The following is a 22526-nucleotide window of genomic DNA, read 5'->3' as shown; positions in this document are numbered from 1 at the left end:
TTTTTTTGGGGGGGGGGCAGCTCAAGGATGGGTCGGTGGGTTCATGACAGCCCCGGAGGAGAGTGTGGACTTCTTCCTGCCGTCCCCCCCCCACCTCCCACCCAGAACCTATCTGAAGATGGGGGCTGCAATGCAGGAACAAAGTGGAGGCACAGCCCCTGAGGACTTGGGGGGGGGGTCTCTGGGTCGGTTGACTGGGGAGTCCTTCTCCCCCCCCCACTCCCGAAAGCTTCTGCCTTTTGAGCCCTTCGGGGCAAAAGAGCTGCCGGAGGGTGAAAGAAAAAAAGGAAGGAGAAGAACGCAGGAGAAAGAAAAGGAAGGAAGGAAGGAGATGGGAATGAAAAGGAAGAAGGGAACAAGGGAATGAGAAGATAAGAGGCGGAAGGAAGGAAGGTGGGAAGGAAAGAAGGAAGAAAGGAAGGAAGGAATTGGGAATGAAAAGAAGAAAGGAAGTGAAGGAACAAGAAGATAAGGGAGGGAAGGGAACAAGAAGGGAGAAGGTAAAGGAAGGAAGGAGATTGGAATTAAAAGGAGGAAGGGAGCAAGGAAATGAGAAGATAAGAGATTGAAGGAAGGAAGAAATAAAGGAAGGAAATGGGAATGAAAAGAAGAAAAGAAGTGAAGGAACAAGAAGATGAGGGAGGAAAGGACGTGACCCGACAAAAGCGCGAACGTCATAAGCGCGCCAACAAAACCGCGGCGCTAAAACCGTGATGTCAAAAGCGCACCAACAGCACGCCAACCACAGCGCGCCGACAGAAGCGCGATTTAAGTTAAGGTAAGGGTTAGGGTTAGGGTTAGGTTTAGGATTACGTTACAGCGCGCTTCTGTCGGCGCGCTTCTGTCGGCGCGCTTTAGGGCTAATTCGTCGCTCATTTGTCGCGCGGTTTTGTCGGCGTGGTTTTGTCACCACGGTTTAGTCAGGCGCGCTTTTGTTGTTTGCGCATTTGTGGTGGAACCAGAACAGGAAGGGTGAAAGAAAAGAACAAGAAAGTGGGAGAAAGAAAAGGAAAGAAGGAAGGAAATGAAAAGGAGGAAGGGAGTAAGAGAACAAGAAGATAAAGGAGAAGATAAGGGAAGGAAAGAGATGGTAATGAAAAGGAGGAAGGGAGCAAGGGAACGAGAAGATAAGGAATTGGATGAAGGAAGGAAGGAAAGAAGGCGATGGGAATGAAATGGAAGGAAGCGAACAAACGAGAAGATAAGGGAGGGAGGGAGGAGCAGGAGAAAATGAAGCACTGCAAGAGAGGCGAGAATCTCCCATTTCCCTGCTTACAAGTTTCCAGGTTTTCCCAGCTCCATGGACTACTCGCCCCAGGATTCCCACGAGGTGCCCACCTTCCCGCTGGAGACCCCCACAGTGCATAGCTCTCTCTCTCTTTCCCGGCTGCTCCACCCTCTGGCTTGCAGGTGGGGGCCAGGAGTGAAGAAGGGGCTGCACCAGTGGTGGGTTTCAAAAATTATCGCTACCAGCTTGGTGGGTGTGGCTAGGTGGGGGGCATGTGATTGAGTGGGTGTGGCCAACTTGACACCACTCACACACACTGAGTCACATGACCCCCCAAGCCACGCCCACCAAACTGGGAATATGTGTGAAAATTTTGGGGACTTTTTGATATATTTATTTTGGACACTCGGGCTCCAGCGTGGCACGACAAAACCACGCTCGTCAAAATAGCGGTGATTAATAGCAATAGCAATAGCAGTAGACTTATATACCGCTTCATAGGCCTTTCAGGCCTCTCTAAGCGGTTTACAGAGAGTCAGCATATTGCCCCCAACAATCTGGGTCCTCATTTTACCCACCTCGGAAGGATGGAAGGCTGAGTCAACCCTGAGCCAGTGAGATTTGAACCGCTAAACTGCTGATCTAGCAGTAGCCTGCAGTGCTGCATTTAACTACTGCGCCACCTTGGCTCCTAATCGCGTCGCTAGAGCCACAACGTCATCACCGCGTATCATCATCGCCGCAACAACAGCGCGGCAACAGAAGGGCGCTTCGTGCTTTGCCTCCAAAGTTAGCCCTCCTCCTCCAGCTGCTCAGCGGGCACGGGGCAAAGCAGGCTACCCAGCAACAGCTGGGGCAGGAGGGCAGCGGCCACGCCCAGCCCGTGGGAAGGGTCCAGCTCAGCCGCGGGGGGCAGCAGGAAGCCCGCAGGGGGCTTGAGTGGGGCCGGCAGCAGCAGGCGAGGCATGGGCTCCGCCGATGCCACCCGCCCTGCCTCTTCCTCTGGGGGAGGCGCCGGCGGCAGAGGAGGACGCGGCAGCGGCTGAGGCTCTCCCGGGGCCGGCGAAGCGGGCTTGCCCGGCAGCGGCGGCCGCCCGTCCAAGGAGATGTTGTTGAGGAAGAAGAGGGCGGCCTGCCTCCACCGCGCGTCGCCGCTCCGCTTGCAAGCCCCTAGGTTTAGGGTTAGGTTTAGGGTATTTCGGTAGGTGCGGATTTGCCCTTTGCGGTTATGTCATCGCGGTAGGGTTGTTTTTTTCTTAGCGCTTCGGACGGCACGGATTTGCCTCCGCACTTATGTCGGCGCGGATAAGGGCTTCGCGGTTTTGTGGTGGAACTGGGCTCCAGATCCAAGTGCAGATGCTGCGGGGTGGTGGTGGTCGTCTTGGCTTTCCTTCCGTTGCCCTTCCTGGCAGAGAAGCCATGGGCAGTGGGGCACGGAAACAGGGTCACCCTCTTCCACGGGAACCAGGGGGCTGGGCACATCCTCAGTGAATCTGCCCCCAAGGTCCATCGGGAAGCCTTCTCCTGCACGCTCATCTCCCAGGCAGAACCCACCTGGCCCAGAGGCCCTCCTCAGCATACCAGCAGGAGTGGGGTGCTGCGGCTGCAAACATGGGGAATGCCCGTCAAAGGTGAGAAGGGGCGCTCCTCCTGTAGCCATCATAGCAGCTGCCCAGGCAAGTCGCTCCCCGCCTCCCTAAGCCAGGCCTGCAGCTCATATCGGCTTGGAGGTGTTGCAGCACTTAGTTGGGCCACTCGGGCGACCAAATCCCATCCCGCATGTCGCACCCCCTCCCAGTCTTTGCCGGTGCCTCCACAATGTTTTCGGGCACCCAGCTTGCTGAGCTGCTCCCATCCCTGTCCCGCCAGAGCTGCAATGGCAGCAGCTTCAGGAGACACTGGCTAACGCAGAGATGCAGGCAAAGGCTGGGGGGGATGTGCAACCCATGGGAGGCTCCTTGTTCCTCGGCTTGTCCAGGCTGCAGCTGAGTCCACTGCCCCGAGCTGTCCTCTCCTCCCGCCACTACTGCCTTATCCTCCCACTGCCACTCTCTCCATTATGCAAAGCTTGCCAGGCTGCCCCCACCATGGCTGCAATGGCAACAACTTTTGGAGACACTGGCCGGTGGGGACGGGGGTAGGCTAACACAAATGCTTATCTGTGTGTAGGCAGGAGGCGGCAGTTCTGTGGATGCATGTGGCGAAGGCGAGGCAGGGCAAGCATTCGAGCAGCCTACCAGTTCAGGGGCATGGCCAGCCTGGGTCACTACCGGTTCAGTGACTCATGCCCAATTACTGCCCGAACCAGTGTGAACCAGTAGAAACCCATCTCTGGGCTGCACCCCACAGCTGGGCGGGAGGAAGAGAGCTCTGCGGTTACAGCTCTGCAGCGGGAGTGGGTGGGTCAGCTGACCTTAATTGCAGCTCAGAGGGCAAAGAGGCAGGACCCCAGACCCTTTCCCCACTCACCAAACTTTCCCCACATGGGGACAAAGGAAGGAACCGGGGAGCCCAATTTGTCTCTCTTCCTTCAAGACTCTCTAGATTCAAATACCACTGAAAGCCCTCCTTCTTCCCACCCTGGGGCCCCCCCTCCTGATGGGATGGATTTCAACTCCAAGAATTCTGAGCCAGTATCTTAGAATTTTGGGAGTTGGAAGTGCAACCTATTGGGAAGGGCAGCTAGGGAGGAGTTAAGCTGCATTGCAGATCATTTGCTTGCAATCTCTGGGGAGGAGAGAATGCCCGAGTCCTTCCTAACTAACTTTAAAGATACTTTCTGAGCTTACGGCATCTCAAGACCGTAAAACGTGGCTCTTCAGTTCGGCAAGAGTTTAATTTGAGCAGCATAATAGTGTTTTCGGATATATGTCAATGTAATTTCTCGATTACGTTTGGTGAAAGGAATAATTAAAACAAAAGTCATTTTTCACTCTTTTCCTATCACCATTTTGCAGTTCCATCCTTCCTCCAGTCAAAATGAGACACGATTTCCCCCTCTTGATTTCTCCACCAAGCAGCCTCATTCGGAGGTACAATTTCTGGAATATTCACTAGTTTGAGCTTTTTCTCCATTTTGGAATTGGTTTACCTTTGAGATTTCTTTTTCTTCAGCATTCAGGTCACAAGCAGCTGCTTGCCGTTTCCAATTATTCTTAGGCACTCAGAGCCATGAATGTGAGAAGGGCATATATTGAATTAAAGAAATAAAAACCGATAGAAGTCTCCATTTTTTCTGATTGTGGCTTCCCTGTCTGTGTCCCTTACTAGAATAGGAATAGAATAGCAGAGTTGAAAGGTCTTTTAGTCCAACCTACTGCTTAAGAAGGAAACCCTACACCAGACAAATGGTTATTTTCTTCCACTTCAGGCTTCAATTTGCAACAATCACAAGGCACACAAGTTGTGTATCCAAGAGAGGTCCCTGGTCCTTGTCTTCTGACCACTCTGACTGTTCTTTTTTTGTTTTCTTCAGCATCATTCGGCAAGAGACGGGTCAACCCGAGTATTCATCAGAAGAGATTGGAGATCTGTCCTTTCTGCTCCCCTCCTAACACTCCACTGTGAGGCTGAGCTTCACAATTTTGAGAAGGCAGCAGTATGTATTGAATTAAAAAAAATAAAAATTGACAGAAATCTCAATTTTTTCCAGATTGCGGCTTCCTTGCCTGGGTCCATCTTCCTCCACTTAAGGCTGACGTTCTCAACAATCGCAAGATGCAAGTAGTGTTTCCCAGAGAGCCTCCTGGTCCTTCTCTTACGACTGCCCCGGCGGTTTCTGACAGGATTTGGACCTTTTGAGGCCTCCCTCAATCTCTGCCCAGCCTTCAGGGCTGCTGTTCTTGAGGGAATAGAGTTCAAATCCTCCAGAGAGAACTTCCTCCATCCCCGCAAACGGTTCCTGGACAGGAAGGAGAGGGAGACAGAGAAAGTGCCGCCTCTGGAGACCTTGAATCCTTTGTCTAACAAGGAGGCATTGAGAGGGGCGTTTCCTCCTATTCCCATGCCCATAATCCCTGCCCTCTCCCTTCCGCTCAGACGCGCTCTCCTTTCCCGCCTTTTCTAGAATCCTGGAATGCGAAATTCACCAGGGGGCGACCTCTGCAAGTAGAAGGGAACAGCAGGCGCTTCCCCATTGGTCCCCTAGAGGGCGAGCGTCACAGCTGTCTTCCGAGAGGCGGCTAGGAAGGAAAGGATATCTTAGAACTTTGCCTCTCTAGGAAGGCGTACTCGCTCTCCTTAACCCCTGGGGCTCCGCAGGAGGCGGAGAGGCTGCGGGAGAGTCTGGCGGGGGAAGATCCAGACGTGGCCCGGGTGAGTTGGGGGCTCTTCCCGGGCAAAGGGAGGCGGAGGAGGGAGAGACCCACGCCCGGCCCTCCTCCAGCTTAAACCCCGGGTCCCATGCTCCTCAACCGCCCTCTCTCTGCATGGGGAAGCGGGGAAGGCGGAGGGGATCCGGGGAAGAGCCCGAGTGGGAGGTTCGGCATTGCGGAGGCTCAGCAGGAGAGGAGAGAAGCCGGGCGGGGAGGAGGCAGGATTCGCACCAGGCTCCCAGAGGGCCCGATCCTGTCTTCGGAGGGGGAGAGAAGTGGGGCGGCCTCTCCAGCTGCCTCCTTCCCGGCCCACGGGGGGGCTCCGGGCAGGTTGGGTGAAGATTGTTCAGTTTCTGAATTCCACTTTCTAATTCTTGGCCTTTATTTTTTCTTTCCATCTCAGATACAGAAACTGGAAGCCATTTGTGGTCTTTGCAAGCCAAAATTTTCTCTTGGGGAGGAAAAAAAGAGCGGAATAACTTGCAGGGATCTGTCCCAGAAATGGTCCCGTGAAGGAAAAGGCATCTGGAGACCCACCAGAGTCCTTGGACCCATCTGGAGTTGCTCTGCAGGACAGAGAAAGGATGGAGACACAAACTTTTGCCAAGGAGGGAAGCGGAAAAAGCCCTTCAGCTGTTCAGCCTGGGAAGTGGGGAAAGCTCTGGACAAGGACTGGACAGAAGATCCTGGAGGAGGAAACCATCCTCCCTTCCGAAGTTCAGCCCTGGAACTTTATCCAACACTGGGAGGCTGAGGGTCCTCGAGGACTTTGCAGCCGACTCCATGACATTTGCAGGCGATGGCTGAGACCAGAAAAGCACACCAAAGCCCAGATGCTGGACCTGGTGGTTCTGGAGCAGCTCTTGTTCCTTCTGCCCCCAGAGATGGAGAGCTGGGTGCGGGAGTGTGGAGCAGAGAGCAGCTCCCAGGCGGTGGCCCTTGCAGAAGGCTTCCTCCTGAGCCAGGCGGAGCAGAAGTTGCAGGTGAGAGCTCAAAAGGGAATGGAGAATGAGTGTCAATACTTCACCCCTCCTTCCCAAACCCCTTTGACATTCATAATATGTGGCGATGTCCCAACAATTCTTATAGGACATTGTTTTCTCACTCAACCACACTGATGGATATTGGGGGCTTTGAGGTTGTGTGCCAGCTATAGGAATCCAGTTCCTGATGTACGTTAATTCTGCTTCTTTCTTCCTTCCTCTCCTATTGGAAGGGCTTCACTGTGGAGATCAGAGATCCTGAGGGAAAGAAGAATCCATCAAATCCCCCTCAGGAGCTATTTTTCAGGAGGTTCTCTTGGGAAGATCAAAGTCAGGACGCCTCAGGAGGTAATGGAAGATCCTTCGGTTACCCATCTGTCTTACCTGCAGTAAGCATTTCTTAAAATATGACTTTTAAAATTCTTGTCCAATTTTTTGTTGAATAACAGGTAAGCATGCCAACCATATACCAGATCGTGTTCCTCAATATTCAATATTCTATCATTAGTTAAATGAGTCCAATCACTAATTACAGATAGCGCCACTGCATCATAATATAGTTTTAGGTTAGGTAGTTTCAAGCCTCCTCTCTCGCGTGCATCTTGCATTATTTTCAGCTTTACCCTCGGCTTCTTTCCTGCCCATACAAATTTGTTGATACCCTTCTGCCATTCTAAAAGATTCGCATCTTTTTTAAGTATAGGTAACATTTGGAAAAGAAATAAAAATTTTGGTAAGATGTTCATTTTCACTGCCGCTATTCTACCTAGCAAAGATAAGTGCAATTTCTCCCATTTTTTCATCTCTATCTGTATACTATGCCAAAGTGGTTCATAATTATACTTATATAGTTTCCCATTTGAAGTTAAAATATTAACTCCAAGATATTTAACCTTTTTGACTCTCACATCCTAACATTCCTCCTAATTCTTCCTTTTGTTTAGTATTCATATTTATAGCTAATATTTTTGTTTTTCCTAAGTTTATTTTAAAACCAGACACTTGACCATATTGATTAATCATATTCATTAAAACCATACTGGATTCCTGCGGTTGTTCCAATATTATGACCAAATCATCCGCAAAAGTGCGCACTCTGTATTCTTGTTGCCTAATCTTAATCCCTTTTAGACCATCCAAGCCCCGTTTTTTATTCAATAATACTTCCAAAGTTATAATAAACAATAATGGGGACAAAAGACAGCCCTGTCTTGTACCTTTTCCAATTTGAAAAGAGTCTGTTAAATTTCCATTGGCTATGATTTGTGCTGTTTGCTGTTGGTATATTGCTTTAATTGACTGTAAAAAACTCCTATCTGCATTTTTTGCAATATCTTCAACAGAAATTGCCAATTAACTCGATCAAAGGCTTTCTCAGCATCCAAAAATATGAACGCAGCAGGAATTTGGTTGTTCTTTCCCAGATATTCTAATGCATTAATAATTAATCTAACATTACTTTTCATCTGTCTCCCCGTATAAAACCTGTTTGGTCGGTGTGTATCAATTGTTGAATAACCAGCATTAACCTATTTGCTAGTATTTTAGTAAAATTTTTATAATCTACATTAAGTAATGAGATAGGTCTATGTTTTTTTGGTTGGGTAATATCTTGATCTTCTTTGGGTATCAAGGATATAAACGCTGTCTTCCAAGATGGAGGCACCTTACCTTCCGTTTGAATCTTATTAAATAATTCTCTAAGAGGTTCTACCATTTCTAACTAAATTTTTATAGTAGGCCACTGTCAAACCATCTGTACCTGGTGCCTTCCCTGACTTTACCTGCTTGATTACCTGTAACATTTCCCCAAGGTTATTGGTTGGTTCAATTTTTGCCTGTGCTCTTCTTTGACTAAGGGTATTTTCTCTTTATCTAAATATTTGTCTATATCTAAACCATTAATTTTATCCCCTTTATACAACTCTGTAAAAAATTCCCGAAATGCCTTTTGAATCTCATCCTGTTGAAACACCTCCTTCCCTCTGTAAGTCAGTTTAGATATATTTCGAGTTTTCCTTTTTTTCCTAATCTGATAAGTTAACCATCTGCCAGGTTTGTTTGCGTTACAAAATGTATTGTGTTTTGCATATAATAAACTAGTGGCTACTTGGTCAGAGATCAACATGTCAAATTGAGATTTTAATATGGTGATTGCTTCCTTAACCTTTGTATCTCCTGGATTCATTGTTAACTCCAGCTCTTTCCTCTTAATTTCCTCTTCCAATTCTATTCGTTTTAGCCCTTGTTTATATCTATGTGTTTTATTTATATTCATCAGCACTCCTCTCATATACGCTTTGCTTGCATCCCATACGAATTCCATAGGTGTACCCTTATTCATATTAAAAACAAAGTATTCAGATAACAATTTTTTACAATCATTAATATACTTTTCATATCTAAATAAGTTTTCATTCAATCTCCAAGACCTTCTTGCCTCCACTACCCTTCCCAATTCCATCCAAACTGGGTTATGATCCGAAAGGACCCTAGCCGCAATCTTTGTCTTCTTCACCCTAGAAAGCAAATCATTAGTGATTAGTATAAAATCAGTCCTAGAAAGGGATTGATGTCTATCAGAAAAGAAAGTGAAATCATATTCCTCTGCGTTTCTTTCTCGCCAAATATCTCTCAGTTCAAAGTCGTCCATCATGTCAAAAAAAGGTTTGGGTAGCTTTGCTCGCATCTTGGTATTTGGGCGAGAAGTCTTCTTATCTCTCTTAGTGTCTATCACGCCATTCCAGTCACCCAATAGTATACAAGACCTATAGTCCCACTGTACTAATTTAGCATGAAGATTTCTATAGAATCCGTCTTGCTGTTGATTAGGAGCATAAATTCCCAAAAGTAATGTCTTTTTCCCTTCTAGGATTAGATCTAACGCGATATATCTTCCAAAGGGATCTGCTTCAATTAATTCAGCTTTCATGTCTTTTCTTAAGTATACAACTATACCATTTTTCTTTTCCATAGCAGAAGCTACAAAATGTTGACCAAGTTTTGAGTTAATCAGATATTTTTGATCAGTTGATTTGATATGAGTTTCTTGCAAACAAATTATATCATTCTTAAACTGTTTAAGATAGTGAAATATTTTCTTTCTTCTGTGGAGAATTCAATCCATTGACATTCCATGTTAAGATCTTAGTTGTCATCTTTGGTTATCTGAAGCTTTTTTAGAGCCTCCTGCATGGCCTGTTTAACCTTTGGCCTAGCTCCTCCCACTGCTTCCGGACTTGTTGCTGTAGCTCCTTGATCGATGGCTGGTGATTGTTGAGGTTGTTTTAGCTTGTTTCTCCATTCGTCTAGTAATCATACGGCTAGGTCTTTGTTCCATAACACCTTGCGCTTCTAGGAGAGAGAGATGCTCCATCTTATTTGATAGTTGTGTAGTTTGCTGTCTGTCCTGTTCTTCTTGTGTGGTCTTTCTCCAGGTCCAGATGATGCAGGATGTCCAACCTTCAAAATATTATGGTAAAAATCTCGGGCTTTCCATACAGAGTTGAGACGATATCTTTGCCTATCAAATGTAAGTATAATACCAAATGGTGCGTCCCATCTGTACTGTATCTGACAGTTTCTAAGTTCTTCGACTAAAAAAGCGTAGTCTCTCCTGGCTCTTAACATTTGAGGTGGTATCTCTTTCAAAACAGTCAGGTCTTGACCGCCAATTTGGAGCTTAGTGTTATAAGACTCTTGTAGTATCATGTTTCTGAGCTCTCTTGTAGTGAAGTATATAACGATGTCTCGAGGAAGCTGTTTCTGCTTTGCCACCCAGGAGTTAACGCGATAAACTTTATCGATTTGCCAGTCAAGCTTAGTCCCCAGTCTTCCCACCAGACGGTCAAAAGCTTCTGATAGGATCTGTTTCAGGTTCTCCTGTTTTTCTTCACGCAGCCCCTTTACTCTTAATGCCAGTTCCATTTGTCTATACTGTATCATAATAATTTCTTTTTCAGCATTTTCAACTTTTTGTTGCACCACCTCTGTTTTCGATGTCAAGTTGGTATTAGCTTCATTAAGATCCTCTAGACTATCTTCAATTCCGGAAACATGTTCTGTCAATACAGTTACAAGTCCCAGCATTTCATCTTTAATTTTAACAACCCTGGCATCAATTTTATCATACAACTCCTGTTTAAGTTCTTTTATTTCCTCTTTTATTTCTTTTATTTCTTCTTTTCCCTCCTGTTTTATCTCCTCTTTAAAGTCTCTAAGTTTATCTTCCATTTTTATTGTGTGAGCTTTGAGAGCCTCACTTAATTCCCTCAAGAAGAATTATTTCGTTAGCAAGTCTCCAGCAGGGGGCATAGGGAGCGGAGGCTGCGACTTTGTGCTAGGTATTGGAGAAGTGCTTCTGGGGGTAGAGGGGGGGGGTTTCAAATTAGGATTTGGTTTTGAGGCCATTCCAAATTTTATCTTCAAGCAGTTAATAAAACTCTACTGGCCGACTGTGCAGCTATGGGAAGAGATGCTGAATTTCTCCCTTTGTTTTGAAGTTTGAGGCTCAGTAAGGCTTTACAAAGGATTTCAAAAAATAAGCATTGTGACGAGACAGTTCAGCAGATTCATCACCATTTAAGTATCTCCAGATAAGCAAAATTAATGAGAGAAAGGAAGTCTTGTAGAAATGAAACTAATTAGTAAGTTTCTACTGGCCGATTGTGAGGCAGGGTAATAAATTATTCCTCTCCTTTGAAGTTTTAAAGTTCTGTAGAGTTTAACAAGGAAATTAAGAAAATAATCATTGTTGCAGAAGAATCCAGCCAGCTCCACGCCATTTTAAAAGCCTCTAAGTAAATAGATTTTCAGAAGAAGATCTTGTAAAAAAAAATGAAGCTAGGATTTGGATAAACAATTAATGTCCTCGTAAACGAGCTCAGCTCGTATTAAAATCAAATAAATCAAACTGTGAACTGAGTGGGAGAAAGCTTACTTTGCACTGCGCAAGGCAGTTTGAAGTTCCCAGCACAGATGCCGTTCTGCCTCGGGCTGGCCCCCCTCTCTCCACAGACACAGAAGTTGCAAAAAATCAAAGGGCATTTGCCAGCAGAACTGTATCTTCTTCCCTTCTTGCCTGAAGGATAAGAAACATGTTAGACGTCAGGTAGATGATCATCTAAACAGATATGTGACCAGGAATTCGGGAGCAGCTGTGTTAAGCTGCTACCATCAGTAAGCTCCGCCCAGGAAGTCACCAAGCACCTGTATTTTAGACTCCATGTCTCTCCTGGTTTGTGAAAGCTTCCTGGGTGGTGACAGGTGGGTAGACTGGTGGTGATTAATTCTTCCCTACAGGAGGGGGGTAGTGCCCCAGCACTTTAAAGAGGATGTGCTCTTTAAAGTGGAGGGGATGGTGGGGGTAGTGTATCCATCCTTGATATATCTGACCTCGGCAGCTTTCGATACCATCAACCATGGTATTCTCCTGGGGTGGTTTTGGGGGATGGGAAAGGAGGTCATCTGCTACCCTGGCTCACTTCCTTCTCCTGTGGCCGCTCTCAGTCAGTGTTGATAACAGGGGAGAGATCCAGCTGACAATACTCAGTTGTGTGTCTCAGCCCATGGTGGTTTAAGCGATGCTGTGTCCTCCCTCTCGCAGTGCCTGGAGGCTGTGAGGGGCTGAATGGGAAGCAACGGGTTGAAAGTAAGCAATGGCAAGATCGAGTATCTTTGGGTTTGTGATTTGTTGGCCAAGGGAGAATTGCCACCTCTGGTCTTGGGTGGGTGGCACTACCCCAAACAGATCCTGTGCATAATCTGGGGGTTCTCCTGGAGTCATGACTGCTGCTCGAAGGGCACCTGACAGTCGTGGCCAGGAGGGCCTTTGCGCAACTACGGGTTGTGCGTCAGTTACGCCCCTTCCTGGACCGACAAGCCCTACTCACAGTCAATCATGCCCTAGTCACTTCCTGTGTTGACTATTGTAACATTCTCTACATGGGGATACCCATGAAGAGCATCTGAAAATTCCATTTGTTGCAAAACACAGCAGCCCGCATGATTTTGTGCAGATCCCAGTGTGCACATATATGACCTCTCCTGCAGGAGCTGCACTAGCTGCCAATTTGCTTCTGGGTGCAATTCAAGGTGCTGGTTGTAATCTTTAAAGCCCTTCATGGCTTAGGACCAGATTATCTAACGGATCATCTCTTACCGGTTATATGTACCTGATGGAGGCAGGGAATGTTACATGCCCCATCCTCTAGGGAGATACACCTGGTGAGACCCAGAAGAGCCTTCTCCGTGGGGGCTCCCTCTCTCTGGAACACCATCTCCCCAGAAATTAGAATGGCCCCCACTCTAGCACTCTTCCGGAAGGCGTTGAAGACCTGGTTCTGCCAGTGGGCCTGGAGTACCAAGAGCAGAATAGAGCGCATTATTTGGCTCCTGTGAGGTGCTGTCGCCCAGGAGGAGGAGTGAGGTTGATTTTATTATTTTAATGTTTTATAATTTGCTCTTTATTAGTTTTATTGTTTTAATATAGGTTTTATATTTTGTAAGCCCCCTTGAGTCGCCATGTGCAAATAAGCGGCATATAAGTTGTCTAAAGTAATTACATAAAATGAATATTTTGTTAAATATTTACTTTGAAATTATTTATTCCTTACAGAGAAACAAAGAATGAAATTTCCTGGTTTTTTTGATGGCGATCAAACAGCGGTTGAACCTTTAAATCAAGTAAGAAAGGGAAAAGTTATTAGGTTTGTAGTCTCACCTTCAGGAAGTGAAGTGGGTGTGCAGAGTGCTCTTTCCTTCTCCCCCCCCCCTTGTTTGGACTGGATTGTTTCTCTGTCCTTCCACAAATTGGACAGAGGAATTCCAGGTTGAAGTGGCTGTCAGCCAATATCGCTTCCTCTGGTTATCTTGTTCTGCTAGGTGCTCTTCCAACTTTGCGTTTACCAGAAGCACTTCGTTTAAAGTCCTTCCGGAATTTTCTTTTTGTAATTTATTGACATCATATGGTACAGATTAGCACTTGGAAGGGTCCTTGTAGATCATATGGTCCAACCCCCCCATCACCATTTCTGACTGTTGGCAGTTTAGTATCTTCTTGAAAGCTGCCAGTGATTAAACTCCCACAGCTTTTGAAGGAAACTGAGTTTCCTCCCTATCCTCTTATCTAAATTACTGATGAAGTTCACCAGATCTTTCTAATCCTGCCGTTCTGTTCTTTTTTCCGTTTTCAGGAGAGTCTTGTGTCGTTCGAGGAGGTGGCTGTGTATTTCTCTGAGGAGGAATGGTCTCAGCTGGATCCTGACCAAAAAGCGCTGCATTCGGAAGTCATGCTGGGAAACCATAGAAATGTAGTCTCTGTTGGTAAGAGTTTTCTAGTCCACAATCTGAGAGTTCAGAAAGGCAGGTTATAGTTACTTTTTATTTAAAAAATCACTAATCAGATAGGGACTCCTGGAAAGGAAAAGGAAAGTATCTGGCCTTCTGGTACTCCAAGGAAGGAAAGAGTCAATGTCTCTTTGCTTAGATGCTTTCTGTGCCATTTCTTATCTGTATATTCCCATTTCTCTTTGAACTTATCTGTGGAGGCTGAGAAGAATGGGATGTTATTTTATGTGTCTTCTGGAGGTCACGTGAGAAGAAGGTGTTGTCATTTGTCCTCTGAAACCTCCAAAATTGTGTGAGAACATAACTTTCACGCTCAGGCTATGGAAGAGCATTCTCCCAATCCAATTCAAGAACAATGGCTTCATGAAGTGTGACTCAGAGCATCCTAGGACACAGATAATCTCAAAGTTATGACAGTTCACTAAGCAACCGTCCCAAGATACGACCTAGCCCTCTCCCAAGTTCTTAAGTCTCAGTCCTGAAATTGCGAGCATTGCAGCAAAACAGTCGTCATTTACACTTACAAATGACAGCAGAGGTGTTGCAATAACAGTCACCCTACCTGTACCCGCACTCCACCCTGCTGGGACTTAGATTAGGAGGATGTAGCAAGCCGTCAGTTCCTTTGCCTGCTTAGGTGCATTTGCAGAACAAAGAAGCCTAACATAGTGAGAGATACACAAGATCAATAGTGGTAGATCTGGCCCTGCTGATCTCACATGGTCTCGTACTACAGTACATTAGGCCAACCAAGGACTGCATGAGATCTAGGGCAAAATGGTTTGGAAACAAAGTGAAGGCCTCTGTTTTCAAAGACTTTTTCCCTGGATCTCGTGCAGTCCTCAATTTGTGGGTAATACAGGCCTAAAGTCCTCCAGGGTGAGATCACGCGAGATCATTAGTGTGACATCTTGCACTTCTGGTCTTTTGTGATCTCGCACTAGGCCTCTGTCCTCTGCAAATTGAAGCCTATACCAGATCCAGCCAAAGAGCTCTTGCAAGCCTGAGACTTTGACGCAGCAAAATAGCCATTGTTGAAGCCTCCCAACCTTTGCAGTCTCAGCACGAAGAGCATTTACAAACCAATGGGAGGCTCCAAGGGATTTCGCACCAAAGTCTCATAGCTGGGATCAAGGAAAGGGCTGAGCGGTAGTTCTGCCTGCCAGATGGAAACTGTGGAGCAACACCAAGGAGAAGAAACTCTCTGTTCTCACATGTCTCTGCTACAATTAAGCCATTTGGGGAGGTCTTATTTTTGAGGTGCAGTAGGTGACGAACGTGGTCACCTCATGCCTGCTGATGTGTTGTAATATTTTCGGGGAAGACTTATTTATAAGGGAGGCCTTATTTTAGCACGTACGCTCAAAAGCCCGATCGGTCTTATTATCTGGGGAGGTCTCATTTTCCAGGAAATGGTATCACACTACCTGAAGCATGCAAACGTAATAGGTTTTTGGGAGAATTCAGAAGGAAATTCACTTGATTTTGTACAGTCAGATCTTTTTCTCTAATCTTGTTATCACTTTCCCTTTTTCTTTGAAGGTAATAATGGGCAGGACGATCAAGATTCCTGTGAACTTTTACAAGTGATCAGTGCTAAAGATAGAAAGGAGAAGTTTGGAATTCGAATGGAACTAGAAACCCATGGCAGAAACCAGTCAAATGATTATAATCAGGAAAGCTCATCTTCCACCGATGCTCCGATGCAAGACTTTCTTGGGAAAAGTGTGAAGCCAATCAAAGGTAAATTACAAGTAAAAGAACACTATTTAAGCCAAAACAAAAGAGAAGATACTATAAGAAGAGACATTCCTTCTCTTGAAAATATGCTCCTTACATCTCAAAATGTGATTGACAAAAAAGAGAATCCTTACAAATGTTTGGAATGTGGTACATGTCTTAGAACAAATGGGCAACTTACTTCCCATGAAAGCATTCCCACTGAGGAGAAGGTACACAAATGTAGAGAGTGTGGTAATAGGTTCAGAAGATGTAGTAATCATATTTCCCATAAAAGGATCCAGTCAGTAGAGAATTCGTATAAATGCATGGAGTGTGGAAAAACCTTTCCTCAAAGAGGTCATCTTATTCGGCATAAGATGATCCACACAGGGGAGAAGCCATATAAATGTATGGTGTGTGGAAAGACCTTTGCACGAAGAGATAATCTTATTCGCCACAAGACAATCCACACAGGAGAGAAGCCATATAAATGTTTGGAGTGTGGAAAGACTTTTGCTCATAGAATTCATCTTATTCTCCATAAGACGATCCACACAGGGGAGAAGCCGTATAAATGTATGGAGTGTGGAAAGACCTTTGCTCATAGAAGTCATCTTATTCGACATAAGACGATCCATACAGGGGAGAAGCCGTATAAATGTATGGAGTGTGGAAAGACCTTTGCTCAAAGAGGTAATCTTATTTCCCATAAGATGGTCCACGCAAGGGAGAAGCCATATAAATGTATGGAATGTGGAAAGTCCTTTGCTTATGACACTAGCCTAAGTAGACATAAAAGGATCCACACAGGGGACAAGCCACATAAATGCATGGAGTGTGGAAAGACCTTTGCTCAAAGTAGTACTCTTATTTCCCATAATAGGATCCACACAGGGGAGAAGCCATATAAATGCATGGAGTGTGGAAAGACCTTTGCTCATATCAGTGACCTAAGAAAGCACCAAAGGGTCCACACGGGGGAGAAGCCGTATAAATGTATGGAATGTGGGAAGACTTTTGCAAATAGAAGTCATCTTATTCGCCATAGGACAATCCACACCGGGGAGAAGCCGTATAAATGTATGGAGTGTGGAAAGACCTTTGCTCAAAGAGGTAATCTTAATTCCCATAATATGGTCCATGCAAGGGAGAAGCCATATAAATGTATGGAATGTGGAAAGTCCTTTGCTTATGACAGTAGCCTAAGTAGACATAAAAGGATCCACACAGGGGAGAAGCCACATAAATGCATGGAGTGTGGAAAGACCTTTGCTCAAAGTAGTACTCTTATTTCTCATAATAGGATCCACACAGGGGAGAAGCCATATAAATGCATGGAGTGCGGAAAGACCTTTGCTCATATCAGTGACCTAAGAAAGCACCAAAGGGTCCACACGGGGGAGAAGCCGTATAAATGTATGGAATGTGGGAAGACTTTTGCTTATAACAGTGCCCTAAGAAGTCACCAAAAAATCCACACAGGAGAGAAGCCGTATAAATGCATGGAGTGTGGAAACACCTTTGCTCTAAAAGGTCAGCTTATTTCTCATAAAAGGATCCACACAGGGGAGAAGCCGTATAAATGCATGGAATGTGGAAAGACCTTTGCTCATAACAGTGCCCTAAGAAATCACCAAAGGATCCACACAGGGGAGAAGCCGTATAAATGCATGGAGTGTGGAAACACCTTTGCTCATATCAGTTACCTAAGCAGTCACCAAAGGATCCACACAGGGGAGAAGCCGTATAAATGTATGGTGTGTGGAAAGACCTTTGCTCATAACAGTGACCTAAGAAGACACCAGAGGATTCACACGGGGAAGAAGCCGTATAAATGCATGGATTGTGAAAAGTCCTTCGCTCAAAAACATTATCTTATTTCCCATATGATGACCCACACGGGAGAAGCCGTATAAATACATGGAGTGTGGAAAGACCTTTGGTCAAAAAGGTCATCTTATTTCCCATAAGACATTCCACACAGGGGAGAACCTGTATAAATGCATTGAATGTGGAAAGACCTTTGCTCATAACAGTGCCCTAAGAAGACACCAAAGGATCCACATGGGGAAGGAGCTGTATAAATGCATGAAGTGTGGAAAGACCTTTGCGCAAAGAAGTAATTTTATTTCCCATAAGAGGATCCACAGGGAGAGAAACTGAGTTGAAGCCTAGTTAGAGGCAGACGTAGTGTCAGCATTCGAAATATTATCCAGAAATAAATCAGAATCAAAGGCAGAACTATCCTTAAACTTCCAATTTAATAAGAGAGACATGTTGATACATCTGTGTCAATCTCGAATCTGAAAGCTTCCTAGGATTCCCACCCAGTTGATTACTCATGATCTTGTCCCCAGTCCCATAAATCCATCACTTGGTCCTATCTTCATCTGCCACGCTGGCATTTCCACCCATCTAGTTCTGGTCAGATGCAGAGGTGCGGAGAGAAAAGATGACCTTGGGCTTCTAGAAAGGAATTTTTTATTTTGAAAACAAACACATTCTACTCCTTACCACTCTCCCCTCCCAATTGCCCACTAATGAAAAGCATAGTAAAGAAAGAGAGACAAAGTGTGGCAGGACAAAGATTCTATAAGGAATATGACTGCAGGCCTGACATGTAGGGTCTCCTGCTGGGCAGGGGGTTGGACTAGATGACCTGGAAGCTTTGTAATTGTTTATGCGTGGGGATGGTTCCCAATCAAGTACTGCATGCACTTTTAAAGGGTCCATTTCTGCGCCCTGGTGTGAAATGCGGTACCCTAAATGTTCAATTTTTTATTTCATGGAATTCCCATTTGGAGAGTTTAGCATAAAGTTTCATGGAGCAGAGTTTGTTTAGAACAGCCTGGACTAGTTTTACGTGTTCTGCTTTGGTCTCGGTATGTACCAAAATGCTATCTAAATAAATCAAGACAACATCATACAAATGCTCATGTAGCACCGTTTGTTAATTGCGGGGGGCCCTTGTAGCCCAAATGGGAGCACTTTGACTTGGTAGCACTCAAGAGAGGTGTTAAATGCCGTTTTCATTCCTCCCCCTCTTTAATTCTGATGTGGTAGTAAGCCTTCCTTATATCCACCTTTGAAATTTTTTTCCCTTTAGGGAGGTATACTTGCATGTCTTTCATAAGGGGGAGGTAGTACATGTTCTCCACACTTATCGGATTGAAATTTTGAAAATCCACACAGAGATGCTTAGAGCCATCTTTTTTCTTTCTAAATAACACGGGGGCTGCAATTTTTGGTCGGGCTGGCTCAATGAAACCCCTTCCTAGGTTTTTCTCAATGAATGCCCTCAGTTCTTCTAGCTCCCTTGGAGACATGCTATACATCTTGGATTTAGGCACTGTGTAGGATTTCTATTGCACAGTCAGTGGAGCGGTGGGGGTGAGTATGTTTTTGCTAAAAACCTCAGCCAAGTCTTTGTATTATTTGGGTATGTCCTAGGTTAGCATAGTGTAAGCAGGCAGTGCTGTTTCTTAGTGCTCTGCCCCCTCAGGTTCTTTGTGTGGATTCTCAGCAAGTCACCTGCATCTGAATTTTTATGGTGCCTTGCTTCCAATTAATTTTGGGGTTCCATTTTTTCTGCCATACAAGGCCCAAGACTAGCAGCCATTCCATGCCAGGTGCCATTATAAACAAATATTTTTTCGCAGCTCCCAATGGCTATCTGTAGAGGTTTGTGGCAGAAGAAACTGGCTCCCCCCCCCTACTATTAACCCATCTAGTTGGCAAAAAGCTACGGAGCTTCTCAGCTTCCCTACATTAATCTTCAACTTTCTTACCAGGATTGAGCTGATCAAACAGCGGGTGCACTTTGAGTCCACTAAAGTGGAGATTTTTTTCTCCCTTTCCCAGTTGGGAATAAACAGTCTTAGGATGAGGGCAAGCAATTTAATTGGTTTGGTTACCAGTGTTTCTTCCTTTGGATCGCTTTTGAATGAGTGTGGTTCCTCCTGCTGAGAAGCCGGGATTTATTCCTCAAAGAATGGAGGGGGGGGGAATTCTACTATCTCCCTACTCCTGAAGGCCATCTCCTTCCTACACCGTCCAGTTCTCATAGGTTTCCCCCCCAATGGGCGCTCTGCGTTCCTAGCAGGTGTTTGAGAATGGCATTCTGCAGCTCGGTGCCTCTCCTTTCCACACTTGAAACAGGCTGACGGTTTTGGAGAAGATGCAGTTTGCGGATTGAAAGGTTCTTGCTTCCATTGGGGTGGAGATTTCTTCCACACTCATCCCCGTCAGTACTGGTTCCTGGCAATATCGATCACAGCCTCTTCCGCGGTGAGATACCACTCATGTACGTGGTTCGATGCACCTCGGGCCATGCAGGCATTGTAGAGGTCATGACACGCAAGGTCTCAAACTTTTTCTGTATACTCTGCCATCCATGCTTCACAACTTTAGTGTGGTCGCGTAATTTGTGGTCTATGTGGAGGTATTCAAAACGTCATTGCCAGACATCGTGAAACTGTCAAAGTCCTGCAGTTCCAGCGTATCAGCATTATGTAGAGTCACCATCTATCTGGCTCCTTCCAGGGCTAGGGTAACAACTCGCACTCAGGATCCTTGGGTTTATATATCACGCCCATACTCTTGCATGTGGGTGAGCACATGTACCACAAAGAATGCCAGTTGTTGCAGATCTCCATCAAACTTCACCTCAAAGGAAGATTTTCTTTCCAGTTGCGGGGTTCGGGGTTGGTTGGGAATGGCCCCAATCTACACACCAACTGGGGGTTGAGGGCTTGCTGGTTCCCCTGCTGCTGCTGCTGTGCCATCTGCTTAATCAGCAGTGCCCAGAGTGGGGTTAGCTCCCCTGGCATTATCTACGGCTGCTGCCCTTCCAGTGCTTCTTTGCTGCTGTTCTGGGTCCTTCCGGACGTTGAGTTTCCAAAATTTCCATCACCAATTGGGTTATATGTCTCTTCAGATGATCTTCTCTCAGTGATGCTTCGTTTAGTTCCTCCTGGTCAGATAGAGCTTCTAGCTCCAATTTCCACCCGGTTTTCAGTTACCCCGGGTGAGGGTGACTCCTCTGGTCCTCCCATCCCAGCTGACTTTCATCCCGATGCCGATCATCGACCAGCAGGGCTTTTTGGGGTCCTCCAGGGTCACCACATCCTCTTTGACAGAATACAGGGAGCATACCTCCAGTTTGGGGGGGGGGGGTTTGACATTTCCCTGCATCATTCAGTTTCACCCTGCTCACTGTTTTGCTCAGACATGGTTTTCAGGGTCCCCTCAGTAGACCCTGCTTCTCCAGGTTGACCATTTTGCAGATGTTGCTTTCTATAAGGAGTGCCTCTCCTTCTGCTTAAGAGAATGAAGACTCTTGAAACAATGTATTTCAAAAAGAACCTTTTATTAAGTGGAAGTGAAAACATCCAGTTCAAAGCAACATCTGAATCCCCTTAGGGGATGCCTTAGGCAAGGCAGATAGGCAAGGCAGATAGAATTAAAGCATTAGAGACCCCTCCCATTAGTTAGAATGCAGATTGTAGCCAATATTCATGTGTGAAGGTGGTCCCTTTACCAGCTGCTCTGAGAACCAGATAATCATGTATTTCCATGGTTATTGTTAGACATTAAAGTGAACCATCCCACATGGCCATCATAAACATTCCCACAAAAGGTGAGGGGATCTCAAGGTGCTTCGGCCCAGGAAACCAGTTGTAAAATGTCAGTTGTCACAGACACTACTAATAAATCGACTCCAAGTCCCCCATCCTCCCAATTGAATGGCAGTATCACTTTTAGGAATCTGACAGTCCCTTCCAACTCTGTTAATCTGTAAATGCATGGAATGTGGAAAGATCTTTGCTCATAACAATGACCTAAAAATACACAAAAAGATCCACATAGGAGAGATGCCATTTAAATGCGCGGAGTATGGAAAGACCTTTGCTTATAGTAATGGACTTACTATCCACAAAAGGCACCACACAGGGGAAAAGCCATAAAAATGCCTGGAATACAGAAGGAGTTTTGCTCAGAATGTTAGTTTTACTTCTCATGAAAGGATCCACGCTTGGAATAAACTATATAGCAATAGCAATTCCACTTAGATTACACAAAAACAGAGTTGGAAGGGACATTGCAGATTATCTAGACATATATACCACTTCACAATGCTTTGCAGCACTCTGTAAGCAGTTTATAAAGTCAGCATATCCCCCCCCCCCAAACAATCTGGGTTCTCACGTTACCCCACTCAGAATGATGAAAGCTGAATCAACCATGACCCTGTCAGAATCAAACTCCTGGCTGTTGAGAATTAGCCTGTAGTACTGCATTCTAACCACGGGCCCACCAATTCTCTCTAGATTTTTATGTTTATGCATATTGTGCTTTTTTGATCCAAATGGGACAAGGTTGAATACAACGAAATGAAATTTAATGTGGAGAAAAGTAAGATGTTATGCCTGCACAGGAAAAACAGATTACCTGATCCCTGGCTCAAAAATGGTAACTGAAAATGGGTCCTTGGAGTCAGAAACTTTGGGAAAAGCGCAAAGAGGAGCAGCTAAGCTGATTAAAAGACTGAGATTAAAAAGAACTGGGCTTGGCTAGTGAATTGAAAAGAAGGACCAGGGGAGACAGAATAGCAGTGTTCCAATATTTGAAGGGCTGCCAGAGAGAGGAGGGGGGTCAAGCTATTTTCCAAGGCCAGGCAAGGAATAATGGATGGAAACCAATTGATGAGAGATTCAACCTAGAAAGAAGGATAAATTTTCTGACAGAACAATCAACCAATGGAACAGCTTGCTTTTGGAAGTTGCGGGAGCTTCATCACTGGAGGCTTTCAAGAAGAGATTGGACTCTCATTTGTCAGAAATGGTGTAGAGTCTCCTTCTTGGGCAGGGGGGGGGAGTTGGGGGTTGGACTGGATGAACTACAAGGTCCCTTCCAACTCTGTTAATCTAATAT

General features: G+C 45.6%; 1 protein-coding gene across 1 annotated transcript; it reads left to right on the top strand.

Moving 5' to 3' along the window:
• Positions 1-3449: 3449 nt before the first annotated feature.
• On the top strand, positions 3450-18500 carry LOC148047318 (uncharacterized). Its single transcript, XM_087711371.1, is given in 7 exon segments — positions 3450-5542; positions 5945-6524; positions 6758-6872; positions 13141-13208; positions 13718-13847; positions 15414-17496; positions 17498-18500. Coding segments are annotated over 6 exon segments (3054 nt in total). The 5' UTR covers positions 3450-5542; positions 5945-6125; the 3' UTR covers positions 17757-18500.
• The last annotated feature ends 4026 nt before the right edge of the window (positions 18501-22526 follow it).

The sequence above is a fragment of the Thamnophis sirtalis genome, unplaced genomic scaffold, assembly GCF_051295495.1.
Source record: "Thamnophis sirtalis isolate CommonGarterSnake01/CBP01778 unplaced genomic scaffold, rThaSir2_p1.2 scaffold_3, whole genome shotgun sequence".
NCBI lineage: Eukaryota > Metazoa > Chordata > Lepidosauria > Squamata > Natricidae > Thamnophis > Thamnophis sirtalis.
The sequence above is the reverse complement of the archived record's forward strand: the minus strand, read 5'-3'. Positions and strand labels throughout refer to the sequence as shown.